This window comes from Podarcis muralis, chromosome 2 (assembly GCF_964188315.1).
Source record: "Podarcis muralis chromosome 2, rPodMur119.hap1.1, whole genome shotgun sequence".
NCBI lineage: Eukaryota > Metazoa > Chordata > Lepidosauria > Squamata > Lacertidae > Podarcis > Podarcis muralis.
Window position 1 is genome coordinate 24,962,330 of NC_135656.1, and position 16,399 is coordinate 24,978,728.

A 16,399-nucleotide genomic window follows, 5' to 3' on the forward strand; every position below is an offset into this window, starting at 1 on the left:
AAGAAATGCTTCATTGGAGCAATTTTCTTCCCCGCCCCCCCCTTCTCCAGCTGACCTCTTGCAGACCTAAAGCTGTCCCTTCTCATTTGTTTGCAGAGGTCCTAATTCCCCCCACAAAGGAGTGTTTTCACTTCGTGTGGGTATCCGAGTTTCTCTTGACAACGTTCAAGAGACATCAGATGAATTGTGCTAAGAACCATAGGCAGAAATAGGTCAGAAGGAAAGTAGGCTGTCAGGAGAGACGCCTAGATTTCCGGATGTAGTGTCAGCTTGTATGCCGGCGGCAGCCTGTTTTCTAGAGCAACCAAGTCAGCAGCTTTGAGCATCCTTTGGATTGATCAGTTTTTAAAATCGGGACTGGCTTCCTTAAAAAACAACAACCCAGAACCAGACTAGTTTGGGTAGGCAGGTGAATTTCAGAACGTACAAGCGTTCCGCAGCCTCTTTTAAAACAGTGCTTCCGATAAATGCTAATGCAGCTAGGCATCAGCGTGCATGTGTAGGTTGTTTATCTGAAAGAAACCTGGTGCCCTGCAGTCATAATCTGTCTCCATACTCGCTCAACTGGCACCACGCCGGCTTCAGGGAATCAGAGCATTCAGAGCAAACAGACAGCTTCTTTTGGCAAGCTGGAATCGTTCTCCAGGGAATGATGAGTCCCCTCTGGTTGCAACAGCCCCTGTGGGTAGGGAATGGAGAGGGAGAGCATACCCTCCCCTAGCATTCTGCATTCTCCAGGGAAGGCTGTGGGTACGTGGCGCAAACCAGCTGAACTGGCCTCACATGCTGCTACTTTTAAATATTCCCAGGGACATGCCGTCTCCAGGGATTCGTACAGGCTGTGCCTTCCAGAGGCGCCAAATGAGCCCAGGGTTTCTAAGGGGGGAGCGGAAAAAAGAAAAGAGGGAGCAGAAGCCATAAGAGGAGGTCCGGTGCCATTGCGGGGCCTTGCCTGCAGATGGCAGCAAAAGCTACGGTTGTTAGGGAAACGGAACAGTAGTGTTTGTCTCTTCACTGTACTTTTTAGATAAGATAAAGGTAATGGGACCCCAGACCATTAGGTCCAGTCGCAGACGACTCTGGGGTTGCGGCACTCATCTTGCTTTACTGGCTGAGGGAGCAGGTGTACAGCTTCTGGGTCATGTGGCCAGCATGACTAAGCTGCTTCTGGCGAACCAGAGCAGTGCACAGAAACGCCGTTTACTTTCCTGCCGGAGCAGTACCTATTTATCTACTTGCACTTTGATGTGCTTTTGAACTGCTAGGTTGGCAGGAGCAGGGACCGAGCAATGGAAGCTCACCCCATCACAGGGATTTGAACCACCAACCTTCTGATCGGCAAGCCCAAGAGGCTCATTGGTTTAGACCACAGCGCCACAGCTTTTTCCTTGCCTTTAGTATACAGTGGTACCTCAGGATACACACGCTTCAGGTTACAAATACTTCAGGTTACATACTCTGCTAACCCAGAAATAGTACCTCGGGTTAAGAACTTTGCTTCAGGATGAGAACAGAAATTGCGCAGCGGCAGCGGGAGGCCCCATTAGCTAAAGTGGTACCTCAGGTTAAGAACAGTTTCAGGTTAAGAACGGACCTCCGGAACGAATTAAGTTCTTAACCCGAGCTACCACTGTATAAAGGTACTTTATAAAGGTACCTTTATAAGGTACCTTTCTTTTTAAAAAAATAAAAAATAAAATAGCCTAAGAAAGTGATATTGATGTCTCTCCATCTTGTCTCCACGCCCAGATTGAACTGGCCATTTTGCGGTTTCCATACGAGTCCTGGGGGACGCCATTCCAGCAGCTCAAACAGGTGGTGGAAGAGCCATCGCCTCAGCTCCCAGACACCTTCTCTGCAGAGTTTGTTGATTTTACCTCACAGTGGTAAGCATGAGTCATTTTTTGGGGTGGGTGGGGTGGGGACCCCACGAGACCCCAACCTAACTTTAGAGCCTGCTCCCAGACTTACGCAGTCAAAGGGGGTGGGGTGGGAGGTGAGCCTTTGGCTTTCGAAATGTTGTTGGACTCCTAGCTGCGATCAGCCCCAGCCAGCATAACCAACAGGCAGGTATTAATGATTATGGTCATTATCGCTATTGTGGATACATTTAATCACCTTCCAGACAAGCATCTCAAGGCGGCGTACACCTAAAAAACACCCAACCAGTTAGAAACACAAAATAGACCCTTGTGGCTGATAGGAATTGTAGTCCAACAACATTGGAAGGCCAGAGGTTCCTCTATCCCTGACCTAGTTTATTGTTGTTTGTTTGCACCAAATGCTATTGAAGACCTTTGCGTGGTCACCAGGAATTTGCTTGGTTTTAATAGTAAGCTGTCAGTAGAATTTGACTGGTTTTACTGTGATTTCTTTTATTTTGGAGTACACACACACACACGTATGCATATAAATGCATACACGTAATTTAAAAGTATTAGTTCTCCACCACCCTTCATTAATTATTTTGGGATAGTTTGCAGTAACAAAATAACGTCTTAAACTATTTCAATAAATACATAAATCAAATGCATTACGTTATTAGTATGTTGTTTTTTTAAATAAAGAAGAATTACATGCTGCCTTTTTGGCTCTTTAAAAAAAAAAGGTAAAAAGGAAGTTTGCAGCTATAAGGGTCAAAAGCATTGGGTTGGGGCCAGAATTCGCACTACAATGAAGGAGAAAAAACAAAACAATAACTTAAATCAGATTTAAAATGCATTAAAATTCTGCGGCAACGGCAACAGCAAATGACCCCACCTCTCGCCCCAAATAACCAGCTCTGGTGTAGCTGGACTGAACTTGCTATTGTCCCCCTGGGTGAAATTTTAAATTGTAAGCTCATTGGGGCAGGAGCCAATCACCTTTTACTTTATTGAGCAGTACCCATGCTTGTGGGTTAAACCCTACCTTGTCCCCAGAATTCAGCTTATCAGTTAAAATCTTTGCAGGATTGAGGTTGATGGGTCTGGCTGTCAGGTATAAGAAGCCCATTCCTCCTTGAAAATTTGTCACAAATATCCATGCTGTAGAGGAAGTAGGGATACTTATTTTAGTCCACTACTTACTTTAAAAATAAATAAATAAATAAGCCAGTTTAATTACTCAGCAGATGCTTGCCTTTGGCTGCTAATGGCATGATCAAGATACTTGCTCTGGAAGTAGCTGCTCCATTGTTTTGAAAACAGGCAGAAGCTCTCAAGGGAATCGGACAAGGTGCATATCTGAGCCTGGTCTTTACGTCAGCCATCTCTACTTCCACTCCCTTCTTCCTGAGCCGAGGCACGTGTGTCTGAGTGAACTTTCCTCAAGGACTGTTTCCTGTAGCTTTCAGGAAATGTCATGTTGACCTCCTAATGGTCTATGTGGGAAGTGACTCAGTGTGTCAGAGTTCTGGTCCTTTACTTCTCTGGGGCAAGACGCGAAACGCCATTGTGCCGAGGCAGATGGCATGTGGAGGTGGACCTGCTAAGAAGATGGGAGTGTGAGAAGAGAAAGGACCGTTGAAATAGAGCAGTGTAGAGTCTTTGGTTCCTGCAGGCTGCCTAAAAGAATGGAGTTCTTTTTGTGACATTTAAATGGGTGCTGTTTTACTTCATTGTTTCATAGTGGCCTTTTTTGAGCCATTAGTCCTCACACTGTAACTTTATGTTCTTTCAGACGGCCAAACTTGCCATCGTATCATCCCGTCTATCATCTTCAGTTTACATCTTGCATCTTCAGTTTACCCCTATCTTGCCTTCTGCCTTCTTATTGCTACTTTCATCCAAATCCTTCCTCTCTCTCTCTCTCTCTCTCTCTCTCTCTCTCTGTGTGTGTGTGTGTGTGTGAGAGAGAGAGAGAGAGAGAGAGAGAGAGAGAGAGAAAGAAATAGATTTAAACTACAAAAATGCAGCCTAGGTTCGTAGTAAAGTTATGAAAAGCTTATGGGAAAGGAATAAATTAGCAGAAGAATATGAAATTTCCTCATGGCCAGCTTGGATAGAGTTCAATGCTAGTTTATTTTTTAAAAAAAGACAGCCCAACAATTTTCGACATGCACACTCTCTTCTGTCAGTTTTGATAAGCAAAGACATGGGGTGTGCGTGTATGTGCACACGAAAGAATCATTGGGTTTTGTTATATTACACAGCATAAGAGTTTCCGTAAACCTGAGCTCTGAGATGATGCAGTGAGAGATGGGCAGGAAATATCCCTTCAGTAAGCATCCTCCACTTCCCCCCTACCCCCTTGGCTTGGCAAATCCCAGAAGAGGGTGTGTTTACTATAGCCCGATGATCACACTTTTGTTTCTCTCAGTGTGACACTTTACACCTCCTTCCCCTCACTGCTCAAGCATGTGTACGTGTGGAGATCTTTTTTCAAGTCACTCCAAGCATCTTCCCCGTAAATACTCTGCCAGGAAGTGAGTTGCTATTACATCCTGTCTTCAAAGCTATTTTCAGCTGCAGGGAGACCGGAATAAATGGATCTTTTTTACCCTTCCACCTCACCCGTTCAAGTCACAGACAAACTTTCCCAGCCACCCATTGTAGTAATAATAGCTGTTTGCAGAAAGGATGAAGCATGCCCAGCTGGCCTGGCCTGGCAATGGGTGACGCAGATCAAAGGTGATGGGAAGGTAGAACAGCCCCCCGTGTTGTGTACAGCTGATAGATGAATATTATATGTGCTCATCTCTTTGGGGGGTGGGAATGTCTGAGGAGGCTCATCTCCAAGTAAGTAAGTATGCCAGTTCAGCTTGTCCTGGTGCCCTGCAAAGTATACTGGGAATTGAAGTTTGGCGAGGGCACTGAAACAGCTTGTCACCAGCTGTGCAGAATTAAAAGTTTGCCTTGGAATCCCAGTCACACTTAAGTCACCATACAAATGATATGCCTGAAGGGCTCTTCACATGATTGCCAGAGAGCAGGGCAGAACAGCTTCTCTTGGCCCCTTCTCCAATGCCTGCAGTTTTAAGGGAAGTTTAAGCATGGGAGTTAATGCAGGAGGGATTCTGTGTTCATAGCTCTCTACATGCATAGGCATGGGAGCTGGAACCATGCATGATCTAGTTACATGTTTGGGTGGACATCAGTTGGCATCGCTTTGGTTCCATTTCTGGTGTCCTTTGGTGCGGAGACTGGTGCAAAGCAAGTCCCATCACCCTCCTTTACACAGATAATTCATTGTGTTTTCATGGGCAAGTTGGCTGTTTGCTTCTATTGGTTGAAACACGCCTATAATTTTCCTTTCTCTCTCTTCCTCCCCCCTTAAAGCTTGAAGAAGAATTCCAAAGAGAGGCCAACATACCCTGAACTAATGGTGAGTTTGTAGTCGCAACAGATCCAGGTGCAGTACAGGCAGAAAACACAAGTTTTGGTTCTGACAACTTGTCGTTGCAGATGCTCATCCTGAGAATTGGTTTGGTTTTTCCCTCCGGGTGGATGGAAACCCACAAATGTCAGCGTTCTTTTACGTTATCTGAATCATGTTTTGAGCCAATAGCTTACCTTAAAGGTAAAGGTACCCCTGCCCATACGGGCCAGTCTTGCCAGACTCTAGGGTTGTGCGCTCATCTCACTCTAGAGGCCGGGAGCCAGCGCTGTCCGCAGACACTTCCGGGTCACGTGGCCAGTGTGACAAAGCTGCTCTGGCGAGCCAGAGCAGCACACGGAAATGCCGTTTACCTTCCCGCTAGTAAGTGGTCCCTATTTATCTATTTGCACCCGGGGGTGCTTTCGAACTGCTAGGTTGGCAGGCGCTGGGACCGAGCAGCGGGAGCGCACCCCGCCGCGGGGATTCAAACTGCCGACCATGCGATTGGCAAATCCTAGGCGCTGAGGTTTTACCCACAGCGCCACCCGCGTCCCTAATAGCTTACCTTAGGCAGTGTGAAATCCAGCGGCTGCCTTAAGTCCCAAACCCACACATTACTCAGGGAGGTGCAGAATGGGTAAATTTGTACTGGAATCCTCAAAGATCAAATTCATTAAGTCTCCTTAATCAGCACTACTGTTTCTGCCAGATGGAAACTCAAGAACCAGTTAGGGTTGCCATATTTCAAAAAGTGAAAATCCGGACACAAAAGTTGTTGCGCTTTTCCCGGACATTTCAGCAATTTCCACCCGGATGTTGCTAAAAAGGCCCTGCAGTTTGGAGGGAGATGACTGTAGTTTTTCTTTCTGAAGGGGCTTTTATACAAATTTACAAGCTGCTTTTACTGCATGGGGTCCATTTTTTACGGTAGAGAAGTTGAAGTTCCCCTTCTCTTCTATGACCTGTACCCATGAAATCACGATATCAAGCAAGACTGCATGAATCTCCAAAAACTTTTGTGGCAACCACCACCACGTCCTGCTCACCTCTGTGAAGTCCCTGGGGAAGGGAGGTGGGGACTTCTGACAACGATTTCAACCCTCCCATCCATTTATGTGTATAATATAGCAGTACATATTTCCTTCTTAATGCTGGTGAAATTCTGAGATGCTCCCAATTCTGCCACCCTGTTTTGACTCTTACTAAATGGTGGTTCTGATATCCAAGTGTAAGTTTCTGAACCATTATCCTCTTCTTTTCTTGTAAAAGAAATTCCTATGAACAACAACAAGCAACAACAACAAGCGACATGGCACCAGCTTACTACACTTTTTAGTGATAGCTGATCCATGGCCATTTGATGTACCTTTGGGAACTATTAATTTGCTGATGAAGATTTATCATTGAAACAGTTCATTATCCTAGAACAGGGGTCTGCAACCCGCGGCTCCAGAGCCGCATGTGGCTCTTTTACACCTTTGCTGTGGCTCTGGGACGGATACTAGCGAGGGGAGGAGGCGCATTGTGCGCCCCAACACTCCCCACTGTGGCGGGCACTATACTGGCTGTGACGTTGCATGGGGGCGGTGCGTGCGTTAGTCACGCACCGTCCCAACGTCACCTTCCCGCCCGCTGTCAGATCAGAGGGCAGCGGCGTGCATGCCTTAAATGTCACAATGGTTTTGCGGTTCCCAGGTGTTTTTTTCTTCGGAAACGGGTCCAAGTGGCTCTTTTTGTCTTAAAGGTTGCAGACCCCTGTCCTAGAAGAACTGTACTGTTCTTGCTGTTGTACTCGGAGCAGCCTATTTTGACGTTGGAGCACCCATCAGCTCACGTTTGTAGGGCATTGACTGTGGAAAGGCATTCTGACTCCATTTCAGTGATCTTTGACAGTGACTTACCACTCCTACCATTCCTGTTCATGGAACATTTATTTGATTCTTACTATTTTGTGACTCCATGGACATATTATATGTCTTCTGTTTATGAATTTTGAAACAGTATAGTGTTATAAAAATATTGCTGGTATAATATTAGCCGATGTGTTGCTTGTTGTTGTTTAGAGTGTTCTGTTTTGCAACACAGGATTTTCTTTGGTGTATAAGTAATTCCTATGGCATTTCTGCAAAAGGGATCTATAACGCAATTATCATGTAGGGTCGTGGGTTCAAGCCCCACGTCGGGCAAAAGATTCCTGCATTGCAAGGGGTTGGACTGGAGTAAGCCAGTGGTCCCTTCCAACTCCAGCATTCTGTGATGCTATGTACCTTTCATTAACAGCTTTTTAGGTGGAGAAAGGCCTCAATTTATTGGCTCTTGTTTAAAAATGTACCATACGTGCATTTATAGAATTTATCCCTCCACCCGCTTCCAAATCATACAGCGGTGTTTTTAACCACGTGGCTTTTAGGCACACACTGGGTTCGCCAGGGTGGAAGCGAGGAAAGGCATGTGCTTCAGCCAAACTCTGGTTGGCAGCCCTGCACATTTCTATTGAATTAGGATGTTGGATCACCTCTGAAATCTATCTCAGCATTGTGGTATTTTATGGCTGACATTCTTGTTGTAAGGTCCTGTGGTTTGGGCTTTTCCTCCCTTAGCCCTTTTCACTTTCCCATGGCAGTAGATCTTGCGGTCCTGGAATGGGCTGCTTGTCTTTGAAGGCTGAGGCTGCTTCTTTTGCTTTCCTGCGTCGTTGAGGTTTCAAGTGGAAAATGAGAGGATGACTCGGGCATGGCTAGAGAGCTAATTTTCTTACTTACTTACGCTTTGCTTTATATTACCGCCGTGGTTTCCAAAACGCGTCCTGGGGAACCCTGGGGTTCCTTGGAAGCTGATGGGAGGTTCCGCTTGGGAGAATAACATTAATGGCAGGCAAAGCTTCCTTCAAAGACAGATTGGCCAAAAGGGTGTTCGTTAGGCTGGGAGACAGGCCCAAGACCAAGGACAAATTCTTCACCCCAGAATCCTTTGCAACATAAGCCAGTTCCATGAGCCGGGAAGTTGCAGAAGGCTGAAAGTTTGAAAACTGGTCATTTTCCTCACAGTTTTTTTCTTTTTTCTTTTCGGACATTGATGTTCAGATTTTCATCTGGCTGGTTACCGTGAAGTTCTTAACATTAGTGGCAGGATCCCATATATTTGACCACCCTTTCCCAGGCCCCATCTCCAGCTGGAGAGAATGAGTGTTACTCTTTCTCCCTCCCTCACCCCCTCAATGCCATTTGCAGATGATGCTCTACTCAAATGCTGGAGTACCATGTTAGCTATACCCACTGCACTGCACTGCCTGGGTTAAGGGGAACACCTATTCTGAGCATGGGAACACTGTCCCATTCCTACAGGGCTGGCTTACACATTGCTCCAACATGTACAGTGTGGCACAAGAGTATTCCTGCATAAACACACCTCAACACTTCGGATATTTAGTATGAATTAAGGGCTATCGGTGTACTGTTGTGTTGTTGTGTGTACTGTTGTGTTGTTATATATTGCATGGAAGTAAGCTCCCACGCAGGGACGCGGGTGGCGCTGTGGGTAAAACCTCAGCGCCTAGGACTTGCCGATCGCATGGTCGGTGGTTCGAATCCCCGCGGCGGGGTGCGCTCCCGTTGCTCGGTCCCAGCGCCTGCCAACCTAGCATTTCGAAAGCACCCCCGGGTGCAAGTAGATAAATAGGGACCGCTTACTAGCGGGAAGGTAAATGGCATTTCCGTGTGTGGCTCTGGCTCGCCAGAGTAGCTTCGTCACGCTGGCCACGTGACCTGGAAGTGTCTGCGGACAGCGCTGGCTCCCGGCCTATAGAGTGAGATGAGCACACAACCCTAGAGTCTGTCAAGACTGGCCTGTACGGGCAGGGGTACCTTTTACCTAAGCTCCCACACACAGTTTCTTGTGGCATATATGTTGCATGGGGAGAGATTACTGGCAGACACCCCAGTCCATACATAATGGCCAATTTATGGAGTTTTGTCTGACCCCACCATGTGTCATGCACATAACTTATGAACATTTCATTTCGCTGTACTTATTTACTTGCTTTTATCCTGTATTTTATTCTGCGAACTTCCCTGGGATCTTATGATGAAGGGCAATATAGAAATATAATTATACATATGCACATACTTGTGTTTGAGCCAGCCCTAAATAAGTCTGAGACAGGATTTAGATGAATAGATTCTTCTTTCGCCTAAACCCTGGTGTGACTGCAGCTACAATGCGTAATCTAGGAGCCAGCCAAAGAGATCTAGATCATACATGAGAGTCACACCTCGTACCACATAGAAGTGGCCCCTCCCTCCCTCAAAGCCTTCGTATTCAAAACTCATTTGCTCATTGACTGAAATACTTTGGAGATCTCTTTTAAGAGATTGGGTGGGTCTGCGTTCATTTCTGAGGACCTTTTCAAGTCTTTCCTCACAAAGGAAGCCCTCTCTGAGTTGCGTCCACTGTAGTGGTTAGGGAGGAGCATCTTTCAGTCCTTCCTGAACTTTGAACTTCCAGTTTTAACTTTGGGGCATGTCCTTCTTTTTCTATCTTGGCTTTGCTTATCTGTAAAAATTGTATTGAATACACGCTTAATGCGATTATTGTGATAATTAATGAGAGAGAGAGATGAAAAGCACTTCCCACACAAGAAAGACATTAGGAATCTTTCTTTTCTTGTTCATTTAAATCTTTATGGAAGTTTTTGTTGGTGAGTTGTGTCCAGTTCAGTGGTATTTTATTTATTGTTCCAATAGCTCTCAATTGCTTTTCACGGTAAGCTTTTCTTTGATAGCCCTGACGGAATTCTGATTACCATTTTTGCAATAATATTGTATCCAGTTCATTTATATTTGACCATGGGTGGGGAGGACATCTGTATTTTGCTGTGGAGACGTTGGTTGCATTTGGATGCCACACTAAGCCATAAACCATGGGTGAGCAAATCAGTCTGTGCATGAGCTGGGCTTGAGCTCCCCGCTCTGCTATTTCCTGTGGCCAGCAGAAAAACAAACCAAAGGATGGCTGGCTTAGCATTACACCCAAAGCAGCCCTCCCCAAGAAGCCACAATTGGGAACCTTGGCTTCCTTGGCTTCCCCAAAACTAACTGGGACAGTGGTTGGGATGTAATGCTAAGCCAACCAATTTCATGGCTTGTTTCCCCATTGGAGAAAGGGAGGCTCATGCACAAACTCACCTGGTTAACCATGGTTGATGGCTCGGTGCTGCATCCGAATGTGTCCCACAGAAAATGTACCTTGAGTCAAGGCCCGCTGTCATCATCACCCTGTTTGGGAATTAAAAAGGTAAAGGGACCCCTGACCATTAGGTCCAGTCGTGACCAACTCTGGGGTTGCGGCGCTCATCTCGCTTTATTGGCCGAGGGAGCCGGCGTTTGTCCACAGACAGCTTCCGGGTCATGTGGCCAGCATGACTAAGCCGCTTCTGGTGAACCAGAGCAGCGCACGGAAACGCTGTTTACCTTCCCGCCGGAGCGGTACCTATTTATCTACTTGCACTTTGACGTGCTTTCAAACTGGTAGGTTGGCAGGAGCAGGGACCGAGCAACAGGAGCTCACCCCGTCGCGGAGATTCAAACCACCGACCTTTTGATCGGCAAGTCCTAGGCTCTGTGGTTTAACCCACAGCTCCACCTGCGTCCCGCTTGGGAATTACTGTGGTCCCTTTATAGGTAATTTGTGTGTGTGTGTGGGTGGGTGGTGGTGGTGGGAATCTAGGATTCCTGTGAGAGGTGTAATGGAAGGTTTTGACATGTTTCCCCTCTCTTTCCCTTCTCCTCACTGGTTCTCTCTCGCTCTCTCTTTCAGAAACACAGTTTCTTCACCCTGCACGAATCCAAAGAGACAGACGTGGCTTCTTTTGTCAAACTCATCCTGGGGAACTGAGAAATGGACTTGTACATGATTTTACCCTTCTGTGGACTGGTGGGCTTTAGGAGGAGGGGCACGTGGCAGGGCAGCCCTCATCGGAGAACCAGTAGGAGAACCTGCCACTGGCCAATTTTTGTTTTTTTTAATTATTATTATTATTAATATTATTATTATTGCTAAAGTCCTATCATCATCCTCTTGAAGGTTTTTATTTTTATTTTTTAAAGGGTTCCTTGGTAACCATAGTAACTTAGAATGAACTGGTTAGTGAAATGAATTTTAATAAGGTTGTCAACTGTAAACGAACAAAAATTTAAAAGAGTGATTGAAATGACGACAGTCGCAAGTTCTGTTAGCGTCGCCTCAGTCCCCCCCTCCCATGTTCCCTGTCAGACCAGATTTGCTTTCGTTTATGGTAATAGGTGCTACGGTAGTTATGAAGTTCTATATGTAGAGTTATATTTTGTCCCTACCATTGTTTTAATATTTATGTTAAGTGCTTGATTTTAATAGAACCTTTTTTTTTTTTTTTTTGGTTCTTATGTGAGAGTTGGAAGGTGGGGGGTGATGACAGCTGCAACAGCTAAAGCTACAAAGATTAGTATTTATAGGGCTTTGCTGGGAAACGGAGGAGGAGAAAGCATGGGCCATATAGATAAATATTATATATATGTATAGGGTGGAAGACTAATTTAATTTCAATGAAGAGTTTGGCTTCTATGTTAGGCAGCCCGCTGATGCCTGAGAAGGCTTGCATCCTTCTTTAGGAGGTGCCCAGAGACGGCATTGTTCTTGCACAAACATCAAGAGGATGCAAAAACATTGCTGTGGTGGCTTCTTATTCCATTGCTTTGGTTATCCCTCCAATGAATAATTATATTCTGAAGTGCGAGATATCTCACACATTGACTGTTGGCTAAGCAATGGTGAATCAATCACCTTATGACCTACAGCCAGTGCCCTCTCAGTTGGCTGTAAGTCATGGGCCAAGGCATTTGACTGAAGAGAAGGTGATGCCCTGAAGAAAAATGGAACTTAGAAAGGAGCAGCTCTCGATGAGGATGCAAAAGCCGGGGACAGGGGCCAGTCAGTTTTGCACTGCTCGTTTTTATACTGGCAGGGGTATTCCTTTTTTTTGGGTCTCGAACACTCACACATCATAAACAAATTGCCACTTCGTTGCTCATCTCCCACCAACCCCCTCACAACTTTTCACTTTTTCTGGATGCTTAACCTGAGCAAGACCCACCCCCTACACGTCTGGCACAGGCTCAAACAGTGTTTCTGTATGAAAAACATAGCAAAACCAAGTGAATAGGAGTTGGACAACAAGTGTTGCACCCCTCATCTTAATTTGTTGCTGTGACCATTATTATTGTTGTTGTTGTTTTCAAAAAAACACTCTTTGGGCCAAACAGTACTGACTTGAGTGACTTAAGGCCTAGTGGTAACTGTTTCTGGAATTGCCCAAGGCCTTCTTCCACCTTGACCTGCCCTTAGTCACAGCTTTGTTGTTATGGCGGTTCGCATGGCCACCTAATCTCCATTCAATATATCCTATAGCAAGGCCACAGGGGTCTTATCTGATGGAGGCTGTTGCAGTTCTGTCAAGAACTCTTTTGCTCCTGAAGCGTTTCCATTTCCTGAACTGAACCATGGCAGTGTTCACAATTGGTGAGGAATGCTGTACTGCCGGTTTGGTGTTGAGGGAGAAAGTTAACGTTCTTGCTAGTGCTTTGTCCTTTCACTTTGGGACACACTACTTCTGCCCCCCGAGTTCAAACACGGGGGCATCAGTGTGGAGGAGCTCAGAATTCAGACAAGTAGCCACGCCAGGTGAAGACCCAAAGCGTCAGTGTTTGCCGTGTCGATTTTGTTCACAGAACTTGCCGTCCTGTTCTCCTGCAGTCCACATTTTACAACGCAACCGGTCGTTGGTGCGTACGCCGATTGGAAACCATTCAGGAGACATTTGACTGCAGACAAAACACTAAAGTGGGCTCGCATTTCTTTGTAATCTTAAAGGCCTAGAAAGGCTTGTAACCTGCTCCTAGTTTTCCATTTTATGTGCATGCTTCCCTCCCCCTCGCTTCCAATTCCCACCCCTCCCCATTGATTCTGAGCTGCTTTGATTGATTGTCTGCAGCTGCAGCTGCAGCTCCGCCAGCCAGTTTTTAGAACTGGTTCCAGCATCAATTCTCACTTTGAAAAACATGACATTTAAAACCAGCTTTTTGGTTTTCCTACATATGGATCTGATGCTTGCTGTAGAGATTGTTTTTGCTGCTTTCCTCTTGGAATAGAAGACTCGTTTGGACACCACATCCTCTTGACCTCAGAACACCTTTATTTGAGTGCTGTGGTAACAGACAGGCTGGATTTACGAGATAGGATCAGTGTTAATAGCCGATATTAATATCCCCATTGGTTTCCTATAGCAGAATGCCAGTGCTGTCTACAGCAAGTCAGTTTAGAAAGGATTATTGCACTGTGAATCAACACTACATGCCTCGGGCTTTATTTTAGGAATTAAAATGTGGAGTCTAAGTTCCTTAATCACTTAGGTGCTTTTGAGGTTTTTTTGTCAACTCTTGTCTCTGTATAATTTGTCCTTTGGCAGGTACATAGACCTCTATCAAGTCTTAGAATAAAGCACACCCAGGTTATTTCCCCCTTCCAATCAAAACTGCAAAGCTTGTGTGTTCTTCTTATTTGAAAGTTCACATACCACGTTAGTGAAGATTGTTTCTAGGGATATCTCAAAAGTGGTTAAGGTGCAGTCAAAATTATTCATTTCCTAAAGGATGTCAGAAAGAAGGGGAGAAGAAATAGATGATCACATAGTGCACTGATGACAGAACCAGAAGCAATGGGTTTAAATTACAGGAAAGCAGATTCAAATTCACACATTTGAAGAAGCCTCGTTGACTCATGCATATTGTTCCTCAATAGGACATGCTGCCTGGGGAAGTTGAGGAAACTGCATTCTTGGGGGTTGTCCAGTACAATTGGGACAGGCATCCATTTGGGGTGTTTTTGCATAAAAGATGATGCCTTAGGGTTTTGGGGTGGGTGGGGTGTATTGGATGAGATTACTCCACAGCCTTGTTCTGTGTACATGGTTCTGTGATTTTTTAATTGGAATTAGCAAACATTTGGTAGGGGCCACAATCATATTTGTACAAGATACATGACGTTTGCTTACATTGCCAAAAGGTAACCCAGACGTGTGCGGGAAACCAGCAAGTCTTGGTTTTCATGATCAAAGGCTCCCAGGGCTTTCATTCTTCCTTTGTTCACTGTCTTAGCTTCACATACGACAACCGCACTGTTATATTGAGAAAATTTCAGGTACCTTCTTTATGTGCCATCACATGTGCTAGATGCCTATATGACGTCTCCTGCAGTAGGAAGCCCAACTGATGTCGGCTGCCCATCGTGTGCAAACATAGGTGTTTGTGCATATTTGGATAATTAAGACAGTTTTGTGCACAGAAATGAGACCCACATGGGAAATTTTCCCATGTGCACCGTGGCCCAAAGTCACTTTTGGGTCATTGCGGAGAATTCTGAACTTGAAATAATCTCCTTTGCAATTGGTAATGTTGTTATAAAGAAGCAATAGCTTATGCAACTACTTATCTGGATGGATTCAAAGGCAAGGTGATGGCTTTCAGTTTTCCAGAGGCTCATCCTAGTTGGTCCCAGCTTCCACTATATCCATTGATCAACAAAGTGGAAGTTGAAAGAAATTAAGGAGTTATCGCTGCAGGCTATTTTGGGCATGGGATTGGTTCTAGGTGTGCTCAGTGTGTGGACACAACTGGGGTTAATTTTGTGTGATTCAGGCATTCTAGTAGGTTTTGTGGAATGTCAAGTCATTGTAGTTCCAATGTATCTTTAATTTCAAAGTGCCTAACCCACTTTTAAAGGACCTAAATTTACTTAGGTGCTTTAGAATAGCTTTTTGAGCAATGTAGATGTCCTGTGATTTCTTGCGCCTGCTTTCTCCTGCTCAGGATTTCTTTCTGCTGCCGATGAGAAAAAGAGATGAGCATGCTATTGTTCAAATACTGGCAAAATCTGAAGAAGGAGGAGCACTTGGAACCCATACATGGAACGAGATCTTGTTATCGACACCAGCATATTTGGCCATGCATGGAAGCCAACTTACAAGCACTGCATTTTAAGTGCACTGGGCATCCACATTATTCCCGGCTCTCCCCACTGGGTTGAATATCCTAGAAGTTTGTAAACCAGTAACATTAACCAGTAACATTAAGAGTTACTTAACGATTACTCTTTGGAACTGTGAAAGAAAAGGGGTAGCTCTGAGGCTTGTTCAGCTGCCCTGATTTTCCCTCTTGCTTGCTGAACCAAGGGATATTCATTGCAGTCTTCTGTTTTCTCATGCCACCCTACTTGCTGATTTCCTATTTTCAGATGTAGACCATGATATAGCATAACTCTTTCCTCCATTAAAAGAAACAAAAACAAATCACAACCCTTCCTTTCAGCCTCTTAATTATTTTAGGGCTTCTTTTCTCTGAATATTGTCACTGAGGTTCTTGGTCAAACACATCTTGTTGCCATTGCTTTTAATTGGAATTGGAGGGGAAAGTTATCAGTGAAGTAAGGTCACATTCTCACCATACATTTAAAGCAGTTTGCTTTACCTGGAGAATTCTAGGAACAATAGTTTACCCCTCACATAGCTGCTGCTGCTGCTATTACTAATATTAATTTCATTTACCAGTCTCTTTTTACAGTAAGAAGCGTCACAAACGATTTGACAAAAATAAAATACAGCAATATAAAACCAGAGAAAATTTTGCAATGCTAACAATGCAAGATATATAAAGCACTCATCCAACCATAGATGAATAACGACCAAGTCCTATACACTCCAATGAAAGATGGTAAAGGTAAAGGACCCCTAAGTCCAGACTTAGCATTAAAGAAATTGCGGCCAATTTTTAGCCGTGACAATCTGCCTCTGAGCTGTAACCTCCCTCAAACCCAGCAGCGGAGGAAGCCACTTGGGCACCTGGGGTGGGGCGCATCACTGGGCCTCCAGTGTCTGCCTGCCTCCTCCCACTCAGCCGCCCTACAGCTGAGGGGGGGGGGGAGGCAGCTGTCGGACTGTTGCGGCAGCGTGGAGCCTCCACGCGCCCAAGCCACCGTGTTTCTCCCAGGAGAGACGCGTGACTCGGGCGCAATGCAG

General features: G+C 45.3%; 1 protein-coding gene across 2 annotated transcripts in view; it reads left to right on the plus strand.

The window, feature by feature from the left end:
- Window positions 1-15,679, plus strand: part of MAP2K6 (mitogen-activated protein kinase kinase 6) — an 83,164-nt gene extending 67,485 nt beyond the window's left edge. For both annotated transcript variants that reach the window (XM_028713752.2, XM_028713762.2), the window contains 3 exons: window positions 1,750-1,886; window positions 5,259-5,304; window positions 11,113-15,679. In XM_028713752.2, coding sequence (XP_028569585.1) covers window positions 1,750-1,886; window positions 5,259-5,304; window positions 11,113-11,190 — 261 coding nt within the window. In that variant the 3' untranslated portion in view covers window positions 11,191-15,679. The remainder of the gene's footprint in view (window positions 1-1,749; window positions 1,887-5,258; window positions 5,305-11,112) is intronic.
- Window positions 15,680-16,399: the final 720 nt, after the last annotated feature.